Raw genomic sequence first — 25,588 nt, forward strand, 5'->3', positions numbered from 1 at the left:
TTGGGTTAACACGTCTTCTGATACTAACATAATAAAGTTTTATCTCTTAGAATCTAACATTTCATAGGGGGGACTGATGTGGAATTATTAAAAATCTTTATTGTACTTGTATTGAATTATTGTACTAACTCCATTTTTAATCTTATACTGTGACTTCGTCCTCCATTTTGTCCTCCTAACCTGACTTCTTCAATCCTCCATTTTGTCCTCATGACTTAACTTGTTCATTTTAAAACTACATTACGTGACTTAACTTCTCAACCCAATTAGTACAGTAGACAAAGACTGTGTTTTCCTACAAGGACAAATACCAGGAGGTGCTGGTTACTCCTTAAGACTTGCCGGCTACTCCTTAGAATTTGTAAGATAGTATAGTTTGAAGGCCATAGAACACAGTAGTAATGAAATGTTCTATTCATAAGAGACCTTGCACCTGGACATAAAGCCTGATATCATTGACCGTGTAAAATGACGCTTAGGACCCCCTTGTCCCCCACCCGTGTCCAGAATAATCCCACCTCTGATGGGTGGGCACGGGACTAACCTCTTAATTTTACGAACCAATAGGTAAGACACTAACTCCGTCACTTAACAATTAATCCAATTGATGATGTTTATTTGCTGATATTCTAATAATCAATGATGACGCAAAATGCCTCTTAAAAGGGCCTGCGCGCCCGCTTTTTAATCACTTGCCAATAAACTTTCTCGAAGTTATTTTAACCTGAACCTTGCGTGTCAGACTTAATTACTTCAGCGTATATACGCAATTTAACTTTATTGATTTGGACAGGAACAGATAGACTTTGAACATTTTGGTTTACTTTCAAAAAGTACCATAACATATATATACACACACATATACACACATACACATAAATATGCATACACTGTCTACGTGTATTTTAATATTAATATATACATAATTATATATTAATATCAAAATACACGTACAATGATATTGATTAAATATATATATAATTTTCATTATATATATATTTATATATAATAAAAAATATATAAATACGTTAAAAAAATAAATAAAAAAATAATTAAAAATAATTTTAAAAAAATAGATAAAAAATATATAAACATGCGTAATTTCGTTCTAACTGTATTTTAAAATTAATATATATATATATTGATATCAAAATACATGTAGAACGAAATAATATATATATCTATATACATAAGTATATACGTATATATCACTATGTATATACCTATATATAAATAAAAATAATTTTAAAAAATGATATACATATATATACACACACACATATATATATATATATATATATACACACACACATATATATATATATATATATATATATATATATATAATAATTCTACGCATATATTTATGTAATAATTTTACATAATTAGGTCATTTTATTAATTACAATTTGCAGGACCTGCCTGCCAACCCAGGCCAAAAGTTCAGGGAATTACATTGTCTAGCACTATATTTAACTCTGTAACTTTCCAAGACACCATGAAACCTGTACATGGGGGGTACTGTTTTACTCGGAAGACTTCGCTGAACACAAATATTAGTGTTTCAAAACAGTAAAATATATTACAACGACGATATCGTCAGTGACAGTGACATTTTTTGCATTTTTCACACACAAATGGCACTTACACTGACGATATAATTGTTGTGATACGTTTTACTGTTTTGAAACACTAATATTTGTGTTCAGCGAAGTCTCCTGAGTATAACAGTACCCCTCATGTACAGGTTTTATGGTGTTTTCAAAAGTTACAGAGTCAAATATAAGGTTTGCGTTTCAGTTTTTTCACATTAAAATTCGCCAGGTTGCCTTTGAGACCGTATGGTAGCCCAGGAATGAAAATTATCCCCATGATGGCATACCATTTGCAATAGTAGACAACCCAGGGTATTGCAAATAGGGTATGTTCAGTTTTTTTAGTAGCCACTTAGTCACAAACACTGGCCAAAATTTGCGTTCAAATTAGTTTTTTGCATTTTCAAATATTAACACTAACTTTGGCCAGTGTTTGTGACCAAGTGGCTACTAAAAAAGACTGGACATACTCAATTTGCAATACCTTAGGTTGTCTACTTTTGCAAATGGTATGCCATCATGGGGGTAATTCTTATTTCTGGGCTACCATATGGTCTCAAAGGCAACGTAACCAATCTGGCGAATTTCAATGTAAAAAAACTGAAATATGTAACACGCTATATTTGACCCTGTAACTTCCCAAAACACCATAAAACCTGTACATAGGGAGTACTGTTTTACACGCGAGACATCGCTGAATACAAATATGTGTATTGTATTGCAGTAAAAGCAAACAGTATTATGACATTCACAGTTAGAATGTCACGTAGAACTAAAAAAATTTTAAAAATTCTTATTTTCTCCCATTTTTAAAATATTTTTTTCATATTAAATTATGTTCCATACCTAAATATTTGATGTTAAACGAAAGCCCCATTTCCCCTGAATAAAATGATATATAATAATGGGGGGTGCATTTAATATGAAAGAGGTGAATTATGGTTGGACAGACATGTAGCGCAAATGCCAGGTTTTGTTTACGTTTTTTTGGATCACAACTTGTACATTTGGCTGCGGTCTTAAGGGGTTAAGAGCCATTGACCAGCCACATGGCATACAGGAACCGTTTAGGTTCTCCTAAAGTGACCTATACCCCAGACACCCATGTCAGCTATTTGACATTTACCTACCCAATGCACTCTTAACTCTGGACTTGACCATTCTTTTTGCCTAATAAAGTCAGTAGCCAGTTGTTTTTTTCTGAGCTGTGTAGGTATTAGGGTTTACTAGATTTTTATAGAGGTGAGCCATTAAGGCAAGTTTTCACGTATTTTACCACATTATTTATATATTTGTTTGGTTCTTTCTATTACACTGTATGTATTTATTCCCTTATTATATCCAGTAATATACTCGGCCAGTCTGGATCACTCCAGCCTTTTGAGTATTTTTGTTTGTTCACTACACTGTAGTAACACCAATCCTCATGCGTTCCTTTCTCCTACCATTCTGGACAAGATTGATCTTGCTCTTAGACACTTTCCAAAGTCAGGGTAAGCCACCTGAATTATGCCAATACACTTTCACCGCTAGCTTCACTGCTAGAATTATGCCAATACACTTTGTTAAGTGTATGTTTTAATATACTTAAGTCACCAATTCTTCTGTTATATCAAGTAGGGATCAACCGATTATCGGTCTGGCCGATATTATCGGCCAATATTCTGTATTTTTTTCTGTGATATCTGTATCTGCCTATAAAGATACCGATATTGCCGATAAAACATTCCAAGACCTCCGGGCTTGTAAGGGCAGCAAGCTTTTACCTTCCCAGCAGCTCCCTTTCAGCTCCACTGAGAGTTAATCCAGTCTCTAGTGGCTGTCTCTCTGACAGCTACTAGAGGCTGCTTCCGCGATCCTCAATGCGAAAATTCGAATGAGGACATGCTGACGTCCATAGGAAAGAATTGAGTAATGCTTTCCTATGGGCGGTTTGAAAGTGGGGGTCGACGTCGGCAGGGGGAGGAGAGGTCACAAGCACCGAATAAAGGTAAGTGGCTGAAGGGGTTTTTAACACCTTCAGCCCAGCGGGAGGCACCCATTAACACTATAGTGCCAGGAAAACGGGTTTGTTTTCCTGGCACTGCCATCAGGGGGTGACAACCATGACTGTTGCACCGGGGCACGCGCGCTGATAGGGCCCATCGGGTGGCCCACGCACTTAGAGGACCGGGTCCCTAAAAAAAAAAAAAAAAAAGTGCAGCGGTAGTGCAAGTGCTGCTGGGAGGAAGTGGTCACTTCCTCCCAGCTCACTCCGCGCGGGAGCAGAGCCAGCGTGGAGGCCTTGAAGAGGGAGAGACGCGCCGACTCCCATCAGCCCCAGCCACCACCCTGCAAAGAAAAGGTAAGAACAGGAGGCAGGCAGAAAAATTAGCTCTGTGTGTGTCTGTATGCATGCATGTATATATGCCAGTATCAATGTTTGTCTTTATGAATGTATATATGCATGTCTGTCAGTGATCGGGATAGATATAGAGAGATATAGATTTATCTCTATTTGTCACTTTGTATGTATTCCAGTATCAATGTAGGTCAGTATGCATGCCAGTATCAATGTATATCTGTATGTCATTATGAATGTATGTCTGTGTGTGTGTATGGATGTCAGTGTCTGTATGTTAGTATGTGTCTGTCACTATGTATGCCTGTTTGTCTGTATATGTGTGTATGTCTCAGTATGTGTGTCAGTATGTAGGTCAGTATATGCATGCATGTCTGTCAGTATGCAAGTATGTCTGTCTGTCTGTATGAAATTATGAATGTATGTCTGTGTGTGTATGGATGTCAGTGTCTGTATGTTAGTATGTGTGTCACTATGCATGCCTGTGTGTCAGTATGTAACTGTGTGTATCTATGTCCTTTTGTATCAGTGTGTATATTCCTGTGGGCAGGATTTGGAGGCGGACCCTGTGGGCAAGCTTGGAGGCGGGCCCCTGGGGGCCCAGACCCTGAGCTGAGTTAGGGGCCCCAAAATTTCTGGTGGCGGCCCTGACTTTAGTGCTCCTTTAAAGGACCACTATTAGGCACGAAGACCACTTCAACGCAATGAAGTGGTCTTGGTGCCAGGTCCATCTAGGGTTAACCCTGCAGCAGTAAACATAGCAGTTTCAGAGAAACTGCTATGTTTACATTTGGGGTTAAAGGACCACTATAGTGCCAGGAAAACAAACTCGTTTTCCTGGCACTATAGTGCCCAGAGGGTGCCCCCACCCTCACGGTCCCCTTCCCGCCGGGCTGGATGGAGAGGAAGGGGTTAAACTTACCTCTTTCTCCAGCGCAGGGCAGGGAGCTCTCCTCTTCGCCTCCTCGGCTGAACGTGCATGCGCGGCAAGAGCCGCGCGCACATTCAGCCAGTCTCATAGGAAAGCATTTCTCAATGCTTTCCTATGGACGCTGGCATCTTCTCACTGTGATTTTCACAGTGAGAAGCACGCAAGCGCCTCTAGCGGCTGTCAATGAGACAGCCACTAGATGCTGGATAAACCCCATTATAAACATAGCAGTTTCTCAGAATCTTCTATGTTTATAGAAAAAAGGGTTAAACCTAGCTGGACCAGGCACCCAGACCACTTCATTAAGCTGAAGTGGTCTGGGTGCCTATAGTGGTCCTTTAAGCCAGCCTCTAGTGGTTGTCTCACTGACAGCCGCTGAAGGCGCTTCCGTACTTCTCACAGTAAAAAAAAAAAAAAAAAAAAAATTCACAGTGAGAAGTCCATAGGATGTCCATAGGAAAGCATTAAGAAATGCTTTCCTATGGGCAGTATGAATGCGTGCGCGGCTCTTGCCACGTATGCGCATTCAGAGCTGACGTCGGAAGAGGGAGCCCGGCGCTGGAGAATGTTAAAGGACCACTCTAGTGCCAGGAAAGCATACTCGTTTTCTTGGCACTAGAGTGCCCTGAGGGTGCCCCCACCCTCAGGGACCCCCTCCCGCCCGGATCTGGAAAGGGGAAAGGGGTTAAATCTTACCTTTTTCCAGCGCTGGGCGGAGAGCTCTCCTCCTGCTCTCCTCCTCGTCGGCTGAATGCGCACGCGCGGCAAGAGCTGCGCGCGCATTCAGCCGGTCACATAGGAAAGCATTCATAATGCTTTCCTATGGACGCTTGCGTGCTCTCACTGTGATTTTCACAGTGAGAATCACGCAAGCGCCTCTAGCGGCTGTCAGTGAGACAGCCACTAGAGGAAAAAGGGGAAGGCTTAACTAATTGATAAACATAGCAGTTTCTCTGAAACTGCTATGTTTATAAAACAATTAGTTAACCCTAGCTGGACCTGGCACCCAGACCACTTCATTAAGCTGAAGTGGTCTGGGTGCCTAGAGTGGTCCTTTAAGTGTTTAACACCTTCAGCCCAGAGGGAGTGGGACCCTGAGGGTGGGAACTTAAAGACCCTATAGTGCCAGGAAAACAAGTTTGTTTCCTGGCACTATAGTGGTCCTTTAAGCAATACAGTTTGGGAAAGTTTCTAAAGTTTGAATGCACAATTTAGGCAAAAAACTTGCTAGAAAAATAAGTGGGAATTTTTTTTTTTTCCCAGTTAAGCCATTTTGCTCTATATCTTCTACAAATCCTGGTTTGCTGGACAACTCAAAGATTTTAATCCAGGATGCATCCTCATAAAATTGCATAAATCAATAGGAAGGCTTTGCCCTGAGGGAACCACTTTCTACAGCATGCACCACATTCAAAATAAAGGACCCATGATCTTGGCCTCAGGCATGGAGTTACTGGCAGCCATTAACAGACACTTCATGAACATGTTATTATACTTTATATGTGCCCACACATTCCACAGCTCTGTACATATGTTCCTAGTTGCTGTACTGATATCCTGGAAGTTTCACTCCTAGGAAGAAATATCTGGGGTTAAATAAACAGTAACTTGTAAGAAAACCGAAAGTTAAATTGCACAATTTGATCCAAATATTTTTCCCAGTTACGTTTTATACACACCGGGATGCTTTACAGTTATCAATTTTAGTATTTTGGGATTCTAAGTTGTTTAAAAGGACACTCCCAAACCCTAAAGCATGTCAGCTTGCTAAAGTGCTTTATGTGTGAAGAGTGTGTCTGCACTCCCACCCTCCCCCTTTACAAAAAGTTACAGATTTCAATAGAAATTGGAACCTTAATTAATCAAAGCCTATACTTCCAAGACAGTCATTGATCCAGTTCTGTTACTTCCTGGTTTGGTTAGCTCAGTGGATCTAAACTAAACGAGGCAACAATTGCCCAAAGCACCTGCCTTAGAAAGACTTCTCATTGAGAAGTCTGATTGGAGAGAGACCAAAAGTTAGAGCTGGGTTTATTTATTTATGGTAAGATTTACCCATAATGGGAGAGAAAAAAAAAAATAGAGAGAGAGAGAGAGAGAGATAAAAAGAGAGAAAGAGAAAAAAAAAAAAGATAGAAAGAGAAAGGGGAAAAAAAGGAGAGAAAGAGAAAGGGGAAAAAACGGAGAGAAAGAGAAAGGGGAAAAAAAGGAGAGAAAGAGAAAGGGGAAAAAAAGGAGAGAAAGAGAAAGGGGAAAAAAAGGAGAGAAAGAGAAAGGGGAAAAAAAGGAGAGAAAGAGAAAGGGAAAAAAAAGGAGAGAAAGAGAAAGGGAAAAAAAGAGAAGGGAGAAAAAGAGAGAGAGAAGAAGAGAGAAAGAAATAATTGCACTTGAAGATAACACTCCAGGGACTTTATATCCAAAAATAAAACGTTACGTTTGTCTTAATGAAAGTTTTACACAGAAACGTCAACTTCTTTTATGGCTGCTTTCTGAACAAGGAATAAGTCCCTGGAGAGCGATCTTTTAATGGCGATTTAGTATACTATGGGGGGGATAAAATCTCCTTATATTACTATACAAGAGACTGAATTCCAAAATAGCAGCAACAAAGACCCCATGGCTGTCTGTCTGTCTGAAGTGTCGGAGAGAGAGCTAGATCGACATCCTGTATATCACGATTAGTCCACTCCCCGTTGGCTCCGCTGCCAGGCCCGTTATAGCGCAGGGCCGTGTGTTTGGCAGGGCGGTAGCGCGGTCCAGGCCCGGGCTGTGTTTATAGCGGGCGGCCCGTGGCATGCTGCGGGCTCGGCCCGGGCTGGCTGGGGGTGTGACGCATTGATGATAGAGGGGGTGTGACGCACTCATGCCCTGCGCTGGCGAGGCTACCTGGGTGGGTGTCAGCACTTGGCCCAGCTCCTCTATCCGCAGGGAGCCGTAGCTCACGCTCAGCGGATGCGCTGGTTTCTCTTCCACCTCCTGGAGCTCCAGGGAGCCGGTCCACTGGGAGATGTCTGCCGGCATGCTGCAGCCTTGTCACCGCCAACTAACTGAGAGCATAAAGGTCGCACAACGTGGCCTTTAACAACCCTCAGCCAATCAGAGACATGGGCGGAGTCCCAGCCTGCTTCCTATTGGCGGAGATCCGATCACCCGTGTTCGGTGAGATTGACAGCTGGCACCGCCCTCACCCTGTGAACCGTTAGGAATGCTGAGTGTAGATCCAGACACAATGCAATGCGGCGAGCCGGGCAGCAGGGCATCATGGGAAAATCACTGCACGACTGCTGCATTGGCGACATGCAACTGTCATCACAGAATGGGATTCAACGGGCAAATGATGTCACAAGTGTTTGTCAAACTTGTCTCGGCTGCTCCTTTCCCCATCTGTGTCCATAACTACCAGGTGTCCCTGTCTAAGAGGGACAGTCCCTATTTTAGACACACACCCGTCTGTCCCTCTGTTCTAAGAGCTCTGTATTGTCTGAGTGTATAACTGAGCTCCGCAGCAATAACACTCACAGCAATGTGTCTTTACACTGCAATAACTGTGCTTATAAATCAGCCTGTGGTAATAAAATACAGTGGGACCTCGGTTTATGAATTTAATGCGTTCTACGGGACGTTTCTTATTGCAAACAAGTCGTAAACCGAAACACAGTTCCCCATAGGAATGCATTGAAAACCAATTAATCCGTTCTGGAGGTCAGAAAAAAGTCAAAATGAGCTGGCATAGAAACCAACGCACAATGCAGAACACACAGTAAAAGGCATGCAAACGACAAAGCTCAGCTCCCTACCTTCCCACAGCTTGGGAAATGCACCAAAAGGTCCCAAAACAACTGCAAACAATTTCCAGAATGGCTCCAAAACTCGATGCAAAAACCACTCCAATACCTCCACACTAGTCGCCACGTGCTACCCACAGACTCCAGCATGCACGGGGCGGCGCTATAAACCTCACAGGCGCAATGCATCCTGGGGAAACTTGCTTTGTATTGCGAAAAATTTTTGTAAACCGAGGCATTATTTTCAATAGATTTTGCGTTTGTAAACCGAAAATTATGTAACTTATATTTTATTTGCATAAATTTCTATTATTAAAGGATTACTTTAACCTTTTTTCTTATCAAGACATTCTAATTTAAAATGCCATATTGAACTGAAGGGTACATACCTGCATATGTGGTGGGACTGCCCACTCATGAAAAGATTCTGGAGCTCGGTCAGGGATCTGTTGTCACAGGTATTCCATAGGGCCCCGGATCTAGACCCATGGGTGTATTTGCTAAATAGGTCATTAGAGGGTTGGACCAGACATGAACAAAAACTCATGCACAAAATCACCTTGGCCACCGGAAGGGTAGTAGCATTCTCCTGGCTGAAACAGGCTGTCCCGACCACGGCAGTAGTATTAACCAGAATTCGAGAAACTCACCTCATGGATAACTTGACTGCTAGGGTGAGGGGTTCAACTAAGACATTTCAAAAAGTTTAGGAGCCTTGGGAGAACTGCACACTGGTGGATTAACTTAGGCAGGAAGGGAGGGAGACTCCAACCCTGTTCTTTAGGCTCTTACACAGACCGAATTCTCATGGTGTAGTGTACAGGTGACCCCTCTGCATGACCACCTAGCACTCCCACTGCTCTTATTGCCCCCCCCCCCCCGTCCTCCGCACGCGCCACGCAACTCATATTGTGACCAAAAGACCCCTCTACAACTATCTTTCTATTCTTTCTTCTATTATCACTATCCTCTATGCCTCAGGGCAACTACAAATCTAGGCGAGACACAGGTTATGGCAAACTCAATAGGCAAACACGCAGATGTTTACTATATTGTGACGGAAGAGTTATGGATATTGCGGTTTTCTGGATGTGTCCACATGTTGCTTTTATGTTTATACTGTGGTGGAATCTCGGTAAAAATAAATTTAGTAGGCCGAGATTACCACGTGGCATGTGTACGTGCATATGCTGACGTATCGATCAGTTGGTTGCACGAGGCAAGATACGATCAGTAGTGTACGGAGCATGTGCAAGAATACAGGATATAGTATTCCCCTCCTCCATTGTGCTGGACAGGCCATGCGGTCAAGCAGGAAGTTAATTCTTATTTGTATTGATTGGTCAAGAGAATGTGCGGGTGGAGTTTAATATGGGAGGAGTTATGTGCCTATATAAGGAGCCTGCACTATTGTCCGGGGCTCAGAACTTGCTGTATTTTGGTGACATTAGTCCCTCTGAGTCCCGATCGGTGATCCAATAAATAATCTCTTCCTTCCTGAAGAAACCTGTGTCCATCTCTCTGTGCTTGGCTTCCGTCAGTTTCTCCGGTATCATTTGGTGCATTGGCCGGGAAACTCATCGTTCAACAGTAGCTGAGAGGCAGAGGCGTGAGACGGTCTATCTTTGCCCACGTTCTCTACGGCTGCACCCCTGAACTTCTGCGTGGACCTCCCTTCGTCTCGGCGCCACTGGTCTGTTGTCCAGGAGATCATCAGCCTCTACGTAAGAAGTGCTGGGGTGTCCCCGTCGATGAGTGTGAACTCAGGTTCAGGAATGAGGAGGTAAGACAACTGCTGTTTTAGACGGCAGACCCACTAGGGGTATACCGATTGTGCGGTAGGCCCATAAGGGGTTTGAATTGTGTATGGAATCTGCCCCCTCTGTCGGAGGGAAGGAGCGAAGGCGCACCGCTCAATCGAACGCTCTTTAGTAAGACCGTTTGATTTGGTTTGGAGTCAGGCGGGGTTCTGTGTAAATAGCCCTAGCCGGACACCGGTGTCTTGTCTAGACTAGCGTTCTAGGGTGTATATTTTGTTCGCTAGGTCGGAGGGACTGGGAGACTAAGCGGCATCTGTGTAAATTCGGTCCGCTAGCTCTCAACCTATCTTGGCTAAGTGGGAAGGCGTGTAAATTTGGAACCCACTAGATTTTTGATAGAGTAATAGACTAAGAGGCGTCTGTGTAAATTCGGTCCTCTAGTTCGCTATATGTGGTGCTTGGGCAGTGTGGCTAACCAAAACGGATGTAGATAGTTTTAGGTAGTCCATTCAAGGTACTGGCCAATAGTTTAGTTGGGATTGTAAATGTGTTAAAGATTGTTAGTAAAGTGTATATCTTGTTAGATAGCGCGAGCTCAGCCGTCTAGCGAGAGTGTTAATAGTGTGTTGCTGTATCATAGTGCACGGTACCATAACCCTGTATATTTACTGACACTGTATATAAGTACTAATCATTGTCGTCTATTGCATGTTTAACACTATAACCACTAATAATTGTATTGTGACCTTAAATTGTGCTTTGACTTATGTTAACCGTACTGTAACCGCTATTTGTAAAAGACGATGTTACTGGGGTGTGTTATAGACGGGTAATTCATACATAGAGAATTATAGCGTGGGTGACTGTATAGTTTCGCCAAAGGGCATAATATTGATTATTTAGTGACTGGTGTAACAGCTGTGTGTGTACGGGAATTCCCTGAGTGTTTATTGTGTTATTGTGTACGTTTCACTTGGTAACCGTACCACTTGGTGCTGTTGCCAGAGGAAACGGGTGTGACTGTTGAATACGCGTGCATAGTATTCGTTGTCAACTACGTTCCATTGATAAGTATGGGCGCGTCGGAGTCAACGATTTTGGGTCCCTTAGGTTGTATGGTAAAGCATTTTAAAAAGGGATTTAAAACATGTGATTTTGGGGTTAAAATGTCTCCTGTACGTTTGGTCACTTTGTGCACTAGGGAGTGGCCTATTTTGGTTGCGGCATGGCCGCCACGTGGTAGTTTGGATCCAACCCTGATACAGCGTGTACACGTGGCTGTGTCAGGTAGGCCTGAACTTTACGGACAGTTTCCATATATTGATTGTTGGAGACAGGCCGTAAACGACTCGCCAAAATGGATTCAGATATGCCACGAGGAGCAATGTCGCCTCATGGTGGCCAGGACTTGTTTGTCCACTAGGACTGTGGTTAGGCCCATTTTGGACACGCCCCCTGAGTCCGAGATCCCTTTGCCGCCCCCTTACTTCCCTACAGGAAGAGGTGACGCGAGTGCAGGAAGTTCTATACCCCTCCCCTCATTGCCCTCATCCACTTCCGCTTCCTCCTCCAGTACAGAATCCACCCCCCCTCGTATTAAACCTCCCCTTCCGGAACCAGAACCAACCCCCGTTAGATCTGAATATCCTGATTTGGCGCCACTTCAAACTTCCGGTCAAGCTTCTTCTAGCTCGGCTGGGAGTATTCTATTTACTAACTTTTCCCAAAATCAAGCTTCCACATCCTCATGCCCAATTTCCCCCCGACTGGAACCCATAACTGACGCCCCTCCACGTAGCCCTATACTAACCCGACAACTGACCGGTACCCAACAACTTAGACATTATCAGATGCCTCTTCGTCTGAATCCCGGGTCAGCCTATCTCGATGCCGCAGGTCAAATGGCACATGCTGACCCAGTCTTCGTATATGTCCCGTTCACGACTACCGATCTCTTGAATTGGAAGACCCACAATTCCTCGTACACTGAGAAACCACAAGCTATGACCGATCTGTTCACCTCGATAGTTCAGACACATAATCCGACATGGGCTGATTGCCAGCAGTTATTAATGACATTGTTCAATAATGAGGAAAGGATTAATCAAGCGCCCATTAAAGCGCTAGAGGATAGAGCCCGTGCTTTAAATCAAGCCAATCCGGCAGCATGGGCCGCAACACATTATCCTAACACCGATCCCGACTGGAATGTTAATGGCGCAGATATGGTCCAACTTAAAGCCTATAGAGACGCTATAATTGCTGGCATGAAAGCCGGAGGGAAGAAAGCCATTAATATGTCGAAGACAGTTGAGGTGATTCAGAAAAGTGATGAAGCGCCCAGTGTCTTTTATGACCGATTATTGGAGGCATACCGCTTGTATACCCCCTTTAATCCGGAAGACGTATCAATAGGGGGAAAAAGGAGTGCGTTCATGATCGACACTGGTGCTGAACATTCTGTGGTGACTGACCTAGTTGCTCCTCCATCTGGAAGAACTATTATTGTAATAGGAGCAACTGGAAGAAGTGCTGCAAAACCGGTTCTTAAAAGTCGACTCTGTACATTGGGAGGCCACGTAGTAAAACATCAATTCCTTTATATGCCTGAATGTCCAGTCCAATTGCTGGGACGTGATATGCTATCTAAGTTACAAGCGCAGATTACGTTCCTACCAAATGGAACAACATCCTTAAAGTTTAATGGACCTTCAGGTATTATGACATTATCCGTACCAAAGGAAGAAGAGTGGCGACTTTATACAGCGTTGACTAGCCAAAACCCTAGGAGTGATGAATCCTTATTCAACATACCAGGAGTTTGGGCAGAGAACAACCCACCAGGACTGGCCCGCAATATTCCACCTATTAAAATCGAACTAAAACTTGGGGTTTATCCAGTGAGCCTAAGACAATATCACATCCCGCAGAAGGCTAAGAAGAACATCCAATCTTATCTGGATAAGTTCATACGGTATGGTATCCTAAAATTCTGTACTTCCCCCTGGAACACCCCATTGCTGCCTGTTCAAAAGCCCGGTACAGATGAGTATCGACCTGTGCAGGACTTGAGAGCAGTCAATGATGCGGTTGTTAGTATACATCCAGTTGTGCCCAATCCATATAACCTGCTTGCTTTAATTCCGGGCGGGGCTACTTATTTTACAGTCTTAGACCTCAAAGATGCCTTCTTTTGCCTCCGAATTGCCGCAGAAAGTCAATGTATCTTCGCTTTCCAATGGGAAAACGCTGTAACGGGCTCAAAACGCCAAATGACCTGGACAAGACTGCCCCAAGGGTTTAAAAATTCACCTACCCTATTTGGTTCAGCTCTAAGTCAAGATCTACTGGATTTCGAGTCCATCCCAGGAGAGTGTGTATTGTTACAATATGTAGATGACTTGTTGATAGCAGCAGTTACAAAGGAAATATGTCAGCAAGCAACGCACGATCTACTACACATTCTCTGGAAGGCAGGATACAAGGTGTCTAGAAAGAAGGCTCAGTTATGTTTGCAAACTGTCAAATATCTGGGATTCCATATCTCTGAAGGTCAAAGAATTATGGGGCCAGAGAGAAAAGAAGCTGTGTGCCAAATACCGATACCCAAGAATAGAAGACAAGTGCGAGAATTCTTGGGGGCAGCAGGCTTCTGTAGGATATGGATTCCCAGCTACGCGATACTGGCAAAACCTCTGTATGCAGCTATCAAAGGTACAGAGCACGACCCCTTCTTATGGACTCAAGAACAGCAAACGGCATTTGAAGATGTGAAGAAGGCTTTGATGAGTGCCCCAGCATTAGGTCTACCTGATCACACACGACCATTCTACCTGTATGTACATGAGCAAAGAAGAATGGCTGTGGGAGTATTGACACAGTACTTGGGATCATGGCAAAGACCTGTCGCCTACATGTCTAAGCAACTGGATGCAGTGGCCAGCGGACTTCCACCTTGTCTAAGAGCCGTAGCTGCAGCCGCCCTGCTAGTAGCTGAAGCCGATAAACTCACTCTGGGTCAAGAACTTTATGTACGAGTCCCACATGCAGTACAGACGTTATTGGATTACAAAGGAAATCATTGGTTTAGTAACAGCCGTATGACCAAGTATCAAGCAATGTTGTGTGAAAACCCAAGAGTGCATTTAGAGACTGTAAATACCTTAAATCCAGCTACCCTTTTGCCACAACCTACTGAAAGTCAACATGATTGTTTGGAAGTAATGGATGAAGTATTTTCAAGTAGACCAGATCTTCGTGATTTTCCCATCCAGAACCCCGATGTTCAATATTACACCGACGGCAGTAGTTATGTGAAAGAAGGGATTCGCTATGCAGGATATGCAGTAACAACGATAGACAAGGTGATAGAAGCTCGGCCACTGGCAAAAGGAACATCAGCACAAAAGGCAGAATTGATAGCACTGACACGAGCGTTACAATTGGCTGAAGGTTTAAGAGTGAACATCTACACGGACTCCAAGTATGCGTTTTTAACCACTCATGCCCACGGAGCTTTGTATAAAGAAAGAGGACTATTGAATTCAGAAGGCAAAGAAATCAAGTACGCAGCTGAAATCCTACAACTATTGGAAGCAGTGTGGGAGCCGAAAGAAGTCGGTATTATACATTGTCGAGCGCATCTGAGAGGAGATGGTGATGTAACCAAAGGAAATCGGATGGCAGATAGTGCAGCTAAGCGTGCCGCTGAATCAGGAAGACAGGAATATGTGGAGCATATAGCTGCTCTTATACCAACTCCACTGTCCCAATGGACTCCAGTTTATACAGCTCAAGAAGAGGAGTGGTTAAAGACTGAACCTGGAAACTATTTGGAGAACAAATGGTATCAGTTAGAAGATGGAAGAATAGTCATTCCAGCATCACTAGCGGTAGAAATTGTCCAGAACTATCACAACGGGACACATTCTGGGAGAGACAGCACAGAAGAATCTCTCAGAAAACATTTCTACATACCAAGATTGTCCAACTTGACTCAGGCCATTGTACGAAGATGTGTAACGTGTGCTAAAAATAATGCAAGGCAAGGACCAGTAAAGCCACCAGGAGTCCAGTTTATGGGGGGACTCCCCATGTCCGATTTACAAATTGACTATACAGTAATGCCTAAATCTGGTGGGCATCGCTACTTGCTGGTAGTTGTGTGTACCTATTCAGGCTGGGTAGAAGCATGTCCTACTCGTACAGAGAAAGCAGGAGAAGTTGTGAGATTCCTGCTACGAGAAATAATACCCCGATATGGACTACCCTGCTCTAAAGGATCGGACAATGGTCCAGCTTTTGTTCATCAGTGCCTACAACAACTGACTCATATGCTTGGTATAAAGTGGAGGCTTCATACGGCATATAGACCCCAGAGTTCTGGTAAGGTAGAGAGAATGAATAGAACTATTAAGAATCAGTTGGCTAAAATGTGTCAGGAAACCCAACTTAACGTTGGAACGTTCTCTTGCCCATAGCTCTATTGCGAATCCGCAGTACACCTACCAGAAGGATGGGCCTCTCTCCTTTTGAAATCATGTATGGGCGACCACCTCCCGTACTTGGTAACTTAAGGGGGGATTTGAGTCAGTTGGGAGAAGGAATTACCCGGCAGCAGGTTGTAGAGTTGGGTAAGACTATGGAGGAGGTACAGAAATGGGTACAAGATAGATTACCTGTGAATATTTATCCCCCAGTTCATAGTTACCACCCAGGAGACCAAGTGTGGATTAAAGAGTGGAATAATGTACCGTTAGGGCCCAAGTGGAGAGGTCCTTATGTTGTTCTTTTGTCTACCCCTACAGCGATAAAAGTAGCCGAAGTGACTCAGTGGATACATCACTCCAGGGTTAAACCAGCAGCAGTCGATTCTTGGCAAGTTACAGCAGATCCAGAGAATCCCTGCAAGATCCGGTTAAAGCGCACGACTCAGTCGGAGTGACGAGGAACTTTGTGGATTACAAATTTTATTGTTTCAGAGATTTGGTAAGTGAGTGAGAAGGCCATAATAAAGCCTGTCCGCTCACCGACGTATAGTGTATAAGCCAGGAAAAGTCCCGAAGGGACCCCTGTGAAGACGAGCAGAACTCCATTCCCTGCAGCCCTTACATCCTGGAAGCTGAGGTGCCTTCGCACGGACGAAGACTGAGGATGACGACGAAAGATGTGTTCTTAATAATATTTTTATATGTGTATTTTTATATTCAGGAAGGTAGAGGTACCGACACTCCTAGCTGTGAGGTATGCATTAAGACTACAAGAACAGGTAACCATATTTCCCAAACCCTAATTTGGCATTCACAATACGAGTGTAAAGGAGATGTATCAAGATGTAGATGCCTAAATATAGAATATAGTGTGTGCCATTTAGGAGTAGGAGAACCTAAGTGCTTCAGTCCAGAGTATCAACCTCGTACAATTTGGTTGACTCTCAGGAATGGAGATCCTCAGGGGACCCTAATTAATAAGACAGTATTAGAATCCGTACATTCTTCGGGTGTTCTGCTATTTGATGCGTGTAAGGCGATATCAAGTGGTAGAAAGCCGTGGAATGTATGTGGGGATCTTAGATGGGAGAGGACGTATGGGTCTAACGATAAATATATTTGTCCCAGTAGTAAAAATAAATATGTGAGTCCTAGATGCCCAAATAGAGATTATAACTTTTGCCCATATTGGTCTTGTGTGGGGTGGGCAACTTGGGGACAGACAGTAGACAAGGACATGATTGTGACTAAGTTGCCTACCAGTCCATATTGTAAGTCTATGGAATGCAATCCAGTCCATATACTTATAAATAACCCCGACAAGTTCTTAGATAAATATGGTCATTTATTTGGGTTTCAAATATATGGGACGGGTTTAGATCCTGGGACAGTATTGTTTATAGGGATAGAGACTGATACGGTATCCTCCCAGACTCATCAAGTATACCATTCCTTTTATGAAGAGATGAGCATAGATAATAAGATCCCCCATAATGCTAAAAACCTGTTTATTGATTTAGCCGAAAGTATTGCCGGTAGTCTTAATGTTACCAACTACTATGTGTGTGGAGGTACTAACATGGGAGACCATTGGCCTTGGGAAGCAAAGGAGGTAATGTCCGGTTCTGAGGCAGTTGACCAATTAATATCTACACAAGCCGATTATCATATGAGTGTTAGAGGTAAATCTGAGTGGAGATTAAAGACCTCCATCATAGGTTATGTTTGCATAGCAAGGAAAGGAATGATGTATAATACTTCTGTAGGAGAATTAACTTGTCTAGGGCAAAAAGCTTATGATGATGATACAAAGAATACAACTTGGTGGTCGGCTTCAAATGTCTCAGAACCATCTAACCCGTTTGCAAGATACGCCAATTTAAAGGATGTGTGGTTTGATTTATCCATCACATCTAACTGGAGAGCCCCAGCAAATTTGTACTGGATCTGTGGTAAGAAAGCCTATTCGGAGTTGCCACACGACTGGGAAGGGGCATGAACCATCCTTCTTCTTGTTACCTATTGAAACAGGTGAGACTTTAGGTGTTAAAGTGTATGATGTGAATCATAGGAAGAAAAGGGGACCCATAGAGATAGGCGCCTGGGAAGATAATGAATGGCCTCCCCAGCATATTATAGATTACTATGGGCCAGCCACGTGGGCAGAGGACGGTACCTTTGGTTATAGAACCCCAATTTATATGCTCAACCGTATTATAAGATTACAGGCAGTGGTTGAGATCATTACTAACGAGACATCACAAGCGCTCAATCCTCTAGCGAAGCATAATACCAGGATGAGGACAGCAGTATACCAAAATAGATAAGCCTTGGATTACCTTTTGGCAGTAGAGGGAGGTGTATGTGGGAAGTTTAACCTGAGCAATTGCTGTCTTCAAATAGATGACGAAGGGCAAGCAATAGCTGAGCTTACTAGCCATATGGTTAAACTAGCGCATGTGCCTACTCAGGTATGGAAAGGGTATAATCCAAGTAGTTGGTTTGGTAGCTGGTATGAGTGGTTTGGAGGGCTTAAGGCAGTGGTAGGTGGAGTCCTACTAATTTTAATGTTGTGTCTACTCCTGCCGTGTCTTATACCCTTAGTAGTTAGGTCTGTGCAAAGCCTGATAGAAAATATAGCAGAGAGGAAGGCTGCTGCACAGATAATGGCAATTTATAAATATAAGGCTCTAGATCAGGGAGAACCAATGCAGGAATATGAGTGTTGAAGATTCACATCATAAGATAAGTCTGGTCTGGTTCAAGGTAACTTGCGGTGTATGCAAACTAAGGTTAAGTGATGCCTCAAGTAATTGTGAAATATCAAGAGGCATCAAAGGGGGGAATGTGGTGGAATCTCGGTAAAAATAAATTTAGTAGGCCGAGATTACCACGTGGCATGTGTACGTGCATATGCTGACGTATCGATCAGTTGGTTGCACGAGGCAAGATACGATCAGTAGTGTACGGAGCATGTGCAAGAATACAGGATATAGTATTCCCCTCCTCCATTGTGCTGGACAGGCCATGCGGTCAAGCAGGAAGTTAATTCTTATTTGTATTGATTGGTCAAGAGAATGTGCGGGTGGAGTTTAATATGGGAGGAGTTATGTGCCTATATAAGGAGCCTGCACTATTGTCCGGGGCTCAGAACTTGCTGTATTTTGGTGACATTAGTCCCTCTGAGTCCCGATCGGTGATCCAATAAATAATCTCTTCCTTCCTGAAGAAACCTGTGTCCATCTCTCTGTGCTTGGCTTCCGTCCGTTTCTCCGGTATCAATACCGATGTTTAAAATACCAAAAACCATGAGTCCTACCTTGTAAATTTAAAACGTTTAAAACAAGTTTTTTGATGCTGTTCTACTCTGTGCACTTACCTTAAACACACATGCCTTGTTTTATGGTGCGCACTAACTATTGTACCATTACTGCAATTTTATGGAATGTCATGCAAAAATAAAAAATTTAAAAAAAAATAAAAAATGCCATATTGGGCACTTCCACCTTCAATCCAGCTCCGTGCGAGGTTCTTCCACACCCCATTTACATCACTTCTGTCCCATCCGTGGTCCTATCAAATGCTTCTCATAGAGAACTACTATATTGGACCAATCTCATTAAGCTGTAATTTTTTTTAATTTTTTTTTAAAGGTGTAACTGTAAATTGTGTGATGGGTGAGCTAGGCTTTCCTTTGTATGAATGCTCCCAGCGCTGCCTGTGAGGGCAGAAGCTGATACCAGGTGTCACCAGTGCTCAGTGTGTGCTGACGAAGGACATTTTTTTCTGCACAGATTTAAAGGACCACTATAGGCACCCAGACCACTTCAGCTTAATGAAGTGGTCTGGGTGCCAGGTCCAGCTAGGTTTAACCCTTTTTTCGATAAACATAGCAGTTTCAGAGAAACTGCTATGCTTATAATAGGGTTAATCCAGCCTCTAGTGGCTGTCTCATTGACAGCCGCTTGAGGCGCCTCGGCGCTTCTCACTCAGGGCACTATAGTGCCAGGAAAATTAGTATGTTTTCCTGGCACTATAGTGGTCCTTTAACGTTAGAAAGCTCTGGCTCCACTGAGTTAAACTACCTGGAAGAAACATGACTTGTTCTCTGCTTTAAAGTAAAAAGCTATTGAAATCTGCACTTTTGGCAAAATGAAAAAAATAGGACACTCTTGAGTCTTCACACATAAAGCTTCCCAGCAAGCTAAACTTTTGTGAATCTGGAGTGTTTGTGTAAGTGAAATTAGCCACCTGAAATCCAGGAGAGACATGTAGGCTAAAATGGCTGACTATAGCTAAGTTGGACACTCTTTCCCAATCTGTTATTTTGCCAATATTTTGTTATCTAGGTTAATTAATTGTAATTATTTGCTATAGTTTGGAATTTTGCAAATAAAAGCTGTCAGATGAATATAGCACGTATTCTATGCCAGCACCTTTAATCAATTCAAGTAATGGTTAGTAGAGAAGGATGCATGCATTATGACAAGGATTGCCCAATCAACCATGTTACACATCACCTCTGAATGCCAATGGGCAGTACATGAAAAGTACTACCCTGTAGAATGTAGAATACATGTGGGAAGAAAATCATCCAATCAAGGCAGTTCCTTCAGGATTCTTCTGCATAATATGAAAACTGCATACTACAAGGTAGCACTTTTCATGCTGTGCCTTTCAACATGTGTACGTCATGCATATCATGGTAGCAATGGGATGTATGAATTCGGGACAGAGTGTGAGGCCTAAAGGGGAATGCCAATGAAGCCTCTTTAGTCACTGTGAATGTCTAAAATGAGTGAAAGGGGTTGGTTGTCCCAAAAAAGCCATTTTGTGTGAAACCAGGCAGATTTACAGCCTCCAAGCAGGTGCAAGGATTTTTGCACACACAGACGAAGATGAGCCTGGAGCCCCCCCCCCACCCCCCTCCTCCCCCTTCAAGTATCTTCACCTGTGTGCCTCTTAACACACCTTTTGTTTCTTATCTCCTTATTGTCTTATCCCCTATTTTTCCCCCATTGTATGTCTTAGACCTCCCTTGTGTATCTCTTACTACCCCCTTTGTGTTTCTTACTCCCCCCAGCCTTGGTCTCCTTCTCTCCCAGACCCTTTGTGTCATTTACTCTTACCAGCTCCTTTGTGTGTTTCTCTTTCACCACCAGCCCGTCTATCAGCCCCCAACCCCTCTGTGTCTCTTTTTCCTCTTCTTCAGCCTCTCTATGTATCTTTTACCACCAACCTCTTTGTATTTCCACTCACAAGCTCTTCTATGTGGCGCTTTTATCCCCAGACCCTCTGTGGACTTTCTCACCCCCAGGCCCATCTGTGTGTCTTTCTCCCCCCTCATGTCCCTCAGTGTGTCTTTCTCCCCACTCAGGACCCCCTGAGTGCCATGCCACTCTCCCTTCCATGTCCCTTAGTGTTCCTCTCTCCTCCCCTCCATATCCCTTAGTGGTCATCTCCCATCCCCTGTCCCTTAGTGTTCCTCTCCCCTTCCTCCCCTGTCCCTAAGTGTTTGTTACTTTACCTGTCTCTTAGTGCCCCCCATTCCCTTTAATGTTCCTCCCACCCCCCATCTTAGTGTTCCTCTCCCCTGTCCCATAGCATTCTTTTCCCCCTTTTCCTTCTCCCCTGTCCCATAGCATTCTTTTGCCCCCTTCCCTGTCCCATAGCATTCTTTGGCCCCCTTCCCTGTCCCATAGCATTCTTTCCCCCCTACCCTGTCCCATAACATTCTTTTCCCCCTCCCTCTGTCCCATAGTGTTCTTTTCCCCCTCCCACAGTTTTCTTTCCCCTCTCCCCTTAGTGCCCCGGTGTGTCTCCTACCTTTATTGTAGCACGGCCAAGCGGACTGCGGTACAGGAGCTTCAGTCTCCTGTACCCGGCCGGAATGACAGGAAATGCTCTCTCAGTGAGCACTTGCTTTCAGTCCGGCCGGGTACAGGAAACACAAGTTCCTGTAGCGCGGCGCGGACTGCTTCACACGCTACACAGAGTTCCTGGCAGGAGGGAGCGCTCTGCGCCCACCTCCTGCCGGTCACTCCAATCTAGTGCCCCCCGGGCTGCTGCACCCTAAGGTGACCGCTTGTGCCGCCTTATGGACACGCCGGCACTGCCTCCAAGAGTAGAAGCTGTGTCTATTGTCAGTGTGACAGACTTTTTTTTTTTTTTTTGCACAAAATTAACATTAGGCTGCCAGAAAGTTATGGGCTTCCTAATTCACATGATCCAGGGTGCAACTAGCACCGGCAAACAACTACAAATCAAACAGAAATCCAGGACATGTCAATTTCCTCCACCATGACCTCTTCTAAAGTCAAACCTTTTAAAGGGAATCTCCAGTGCCAGGAAAACAATCCGTTTTCCTGGCACTGGAGGTTCCCTCTCCCACCCATCCCCCAATCCCCGGTTACTGAAGGGGTGAAAACCCCTTCAGTCACTTACCTGAGGCAGCGACGATGTCCCTCGTCGCTGTCTCCTCCTCTGCACCGCTCCTCCTACTACTGTCTCCGTCGGCCAGTGGGCGAAACTGATCCCGCCCACCGGCCGGGGAGACCTAATGCGCATGCATGGCAATGCCGCGCATGCGCATTAGCGCTCCCCATAGGAAAGCATTGAAAAATAATTTCAATGCTTTCCTATGGGGAAATGAGCTACGCTGGAGGTCCTCACACAGCGTCCGGACGTCCAGTGACGCTCTAGCAAAGGAAATCTTTGCTAGAATCCATGAAGTTCCCTCTAGCGGCTGTCTAGTAGACAGCCACTAGAGGTGGAGTTAACCCTGCAAGGTAATTATTGCAGTTTATAGAAAACTGCAATAATTGCACTTGCAGGGTTAGGAGTAGTGGGAGTTGACACCCAGACCACTCCAATGGGCATAAGTGGTCTGGGTGCCTGGAGTGTCCCTTTAATATTAAATAAAACCAAGGCTTCACAATGCCTCAGTCTGTGGCAGTCAATTTGTGACTCACTGGAATGACTTCTGTTGCTTTCGTATGATTATTATAGGCACACACTGAACATACTACAGTTGCAAGAAAAAGTATGTGAACCCTTTGTAATGATATGGATTTCTGCACAAATTGGTCATAAAATGTGATCTGATCATCATCTAAGTCACAACAATAGACAATCACAGTCTGCTTAAACTAATAACACACAAAGAATGAAATGTTGCCATGTTTTTATTGAACACACCATGTAAACATTCACAGTGCAGGTGGAAAAAGTATGTGAACCCTTGGATTTAATAACTGGTTGAACCTCATTTGGCAGCACTAACTTCAACCAAACCTTTCCTGTAGTTGCAGATCAGACGTGCACAACGGTCAGGAGTAATTCTTGACCATTCCTCTTTACATAACTGTTTTGAGTTCAGCAATATTCTTGGGATGTTTGGTGTGAATCGCTTTCTTGATGTCATGCCACAGCATCTCAATCGGATTGAGGTCAGGACTCTGACAGGGCCACTTCAGAAGGCATATTTTCTTCTGTTTAAGCCATTCTGTTGTTGATTTACTTCTATGCTTTGGGTCATTGTCCTGTTGCAACACCCATCTTCTGTTGAGCTTCAGCTGGTAGACAGATGACCTTAAGTTCTCCTGCAAAATGTCTTGATAAACTTGGGAATTCATTTTTCCTTCGATGATAGCAATCTGTCCAGGACCTGATGCAGCAAAGCAGCCCCAAACCATGATGCCCCCACCACCATACTTCACAGCTGGGATGAGGTTTTGATGTTGGTGTGCTGTGCCTCTTTTTCGCCACACATAGTGTTGTGTGTTTCTTCCAAACAACTCAACTTTGGTTTCATCTGTCCACAGAATATTTTGCCAGTACTGCTGTGGAACATCCAGGTGCTCTTGTTCAAACTGTAAACGTGCAGCAATGTTTTGTTTGGACAGCAGTGGCTTCCTCTGTGGTATCCTCCCATGAAATCCATTCTTGTTTAGTGTTTTACGTATTGTAGATTCGCTAACAGGGATGTTCGCATTTGCCAGTGACTTTTGTAAGTCTTTAGCTGACACTCTAGGTTTCTTCTTCACCTCATTGAGCAGTCTGCGCTGTGCTCTTGCAGTCATCTTTACAGGACGGCCACTCCTAGGGAGAGTAGAAGCAGTGCTAAACTTTCTCCATTTATAGACAATTTGTCTTACTGTGGGCTGATGAACAACAAGGCTTTTGGAGATACTTTTATAACCCTTTCCAGCTTTATGCAAGTCAACAATTCTTAATCGTAGGTCTTCTGAGAGCTCTTTTGTGCGAGGCATCATTCACATCAGGCAATGCTTCTTGTGAAAAGCAAACCCAGAACTGGTGTGTGTTTTTTATAGGGCAGGGCAGCTGTAACCAACACCTCCAATCTCATCTCATTGATTGGACTCCAGTTGGCTGACATCTCACTCCAATTAGCTCTTGGAGATGTCATTAGTCTAGGGGTTCACATACTTTTTCCACCTGCACTGTGAATGTTTACCTGGTGTGCTCAATAAAAACATGGCAACATTTCATTCTTTGTGTGTTATTAGTTTAAGCAGACTGATTGTCTATTGTTGTGACTTAGGTGATGATCAGATCACATTTTATGACCAATTTGTGCAGAAATCTATATCATTCCAAAGGGTTCACATACTTTTTCTTGCAACTGTATAATTCAGATGTTGTATTTATCTAGAAATTATTGTGCCTGTCCTGGGCATTAATCCATTTTGGTGCATGGTATTTTTTTGTGGAAAGTTTATTGTGAATCTTGCAAAAGAAATATAATACACAGTCAATTGCATCAGTGATAACAAGGTGACAGTGCCGCTTCAAGTAATTGACAATATTCCAAATATGTAGTTCTCTTCAAGTTTTTTTAATATGTATAAACATCTCAAAAATGCATCATGCACATACAAATTAATTAACATATATAAGTGTATATATAAAATATAGTCAGTTTGCAAGCATAATCTAACAAAATGTTTTCTTTTTAAGGATTTTTTTTTTTACTACAATTAAAGAGATTTGGATGTAGAGTAAAAATATATCATGAATATGAAGCCAACACTCTGTTCCTATTACTTGATCATATTGATAGTTCAGCTTGATCTACAGGTTATCTCTAGCTACAAAAAAAACAATACTTTTAATAGCCAGCATATTAAAATAAAATAACACAAATATATTGTGTTTGGTAAGAATTACGATTTTCAAGAATTAAAATTGGTGTTCTATGCAGAATTCAACACACTCACTAAACACCAGCTTCAAAGCTCAAAATAGCAACCTTTTTTTTTTATTTATTTTAAACCACCTTAAAATAATGGGCTACGTTGGCACCATGGCACACATAATGGGACACTATAGTCACCAGAACAGCTACAGCTTATTGAATTTGTTCTGTTGAGTAGAATCATTACCTTCAGGCTTTTTGCTGCAAACACTGTCTTTTCAAAGAAAATGCAGTGTTTACATTACAGCCTAGTGATTACTTCACTAGCCACTCCTCAGAACGCTGCTTCCTTGGGCAGTGCTGCAGAGAAAGCAGCACTGCCCTTCAGTGTGTCCACCCTCTGCACACAGACACTGAACATTCCTCATAGAGATTCAATTCATCTCTACGAGGAGTTGCTGATTGGCCAGGGCTGTGTTTGACTTGTCCTGGCTCAGCCCCTGATCTGCCTCACTGGCGGATCCAGGGGG

The 25,588-nt window shown here is 43.4% G+C and overlaps 1 protein-coding gene across 1 annotated transcript in view; it reads right to left on the reverse strand.

Moving 5' to 3' along the window:
• PEBP1 (phosphatidylethanolamine binding protein 1) overlaps positions 1–7,959 on the reverse strand; it is a 36,121-nt gene extending 28,162 nt beyond the window's left edge. The window contains exon 1 of the mRNA XM_063456968.1: positions 7,754–7,959. Within this exon, the coding sequence (XP_063313038.1) occupies positions 7,754–7,888 (135 nt within the window). The 5' untranslated portion in view covers positions 7,889–7,959. The remainder of the gene's footprint in view (positions 1–7,753) is intronic.
• Between the last annotated feature and the right edge of the window lie 17,629 nt (positions 7,960–25,588).

The sequence above is a fragment of the Pelobates fuscus genome, chromosome 5 (genome assembly GCF_036172605.1).
Source record: "Pelobates fuscus isolate aPelFus1 chromosome 5, aPelFus1.pri, whole genome shotgun sequence".
NCBI lineage: Eukaryota > Metazoa > Chordata > Amphibia > Anura > Pelobatidae > Pelobates > Pelobates fuscus.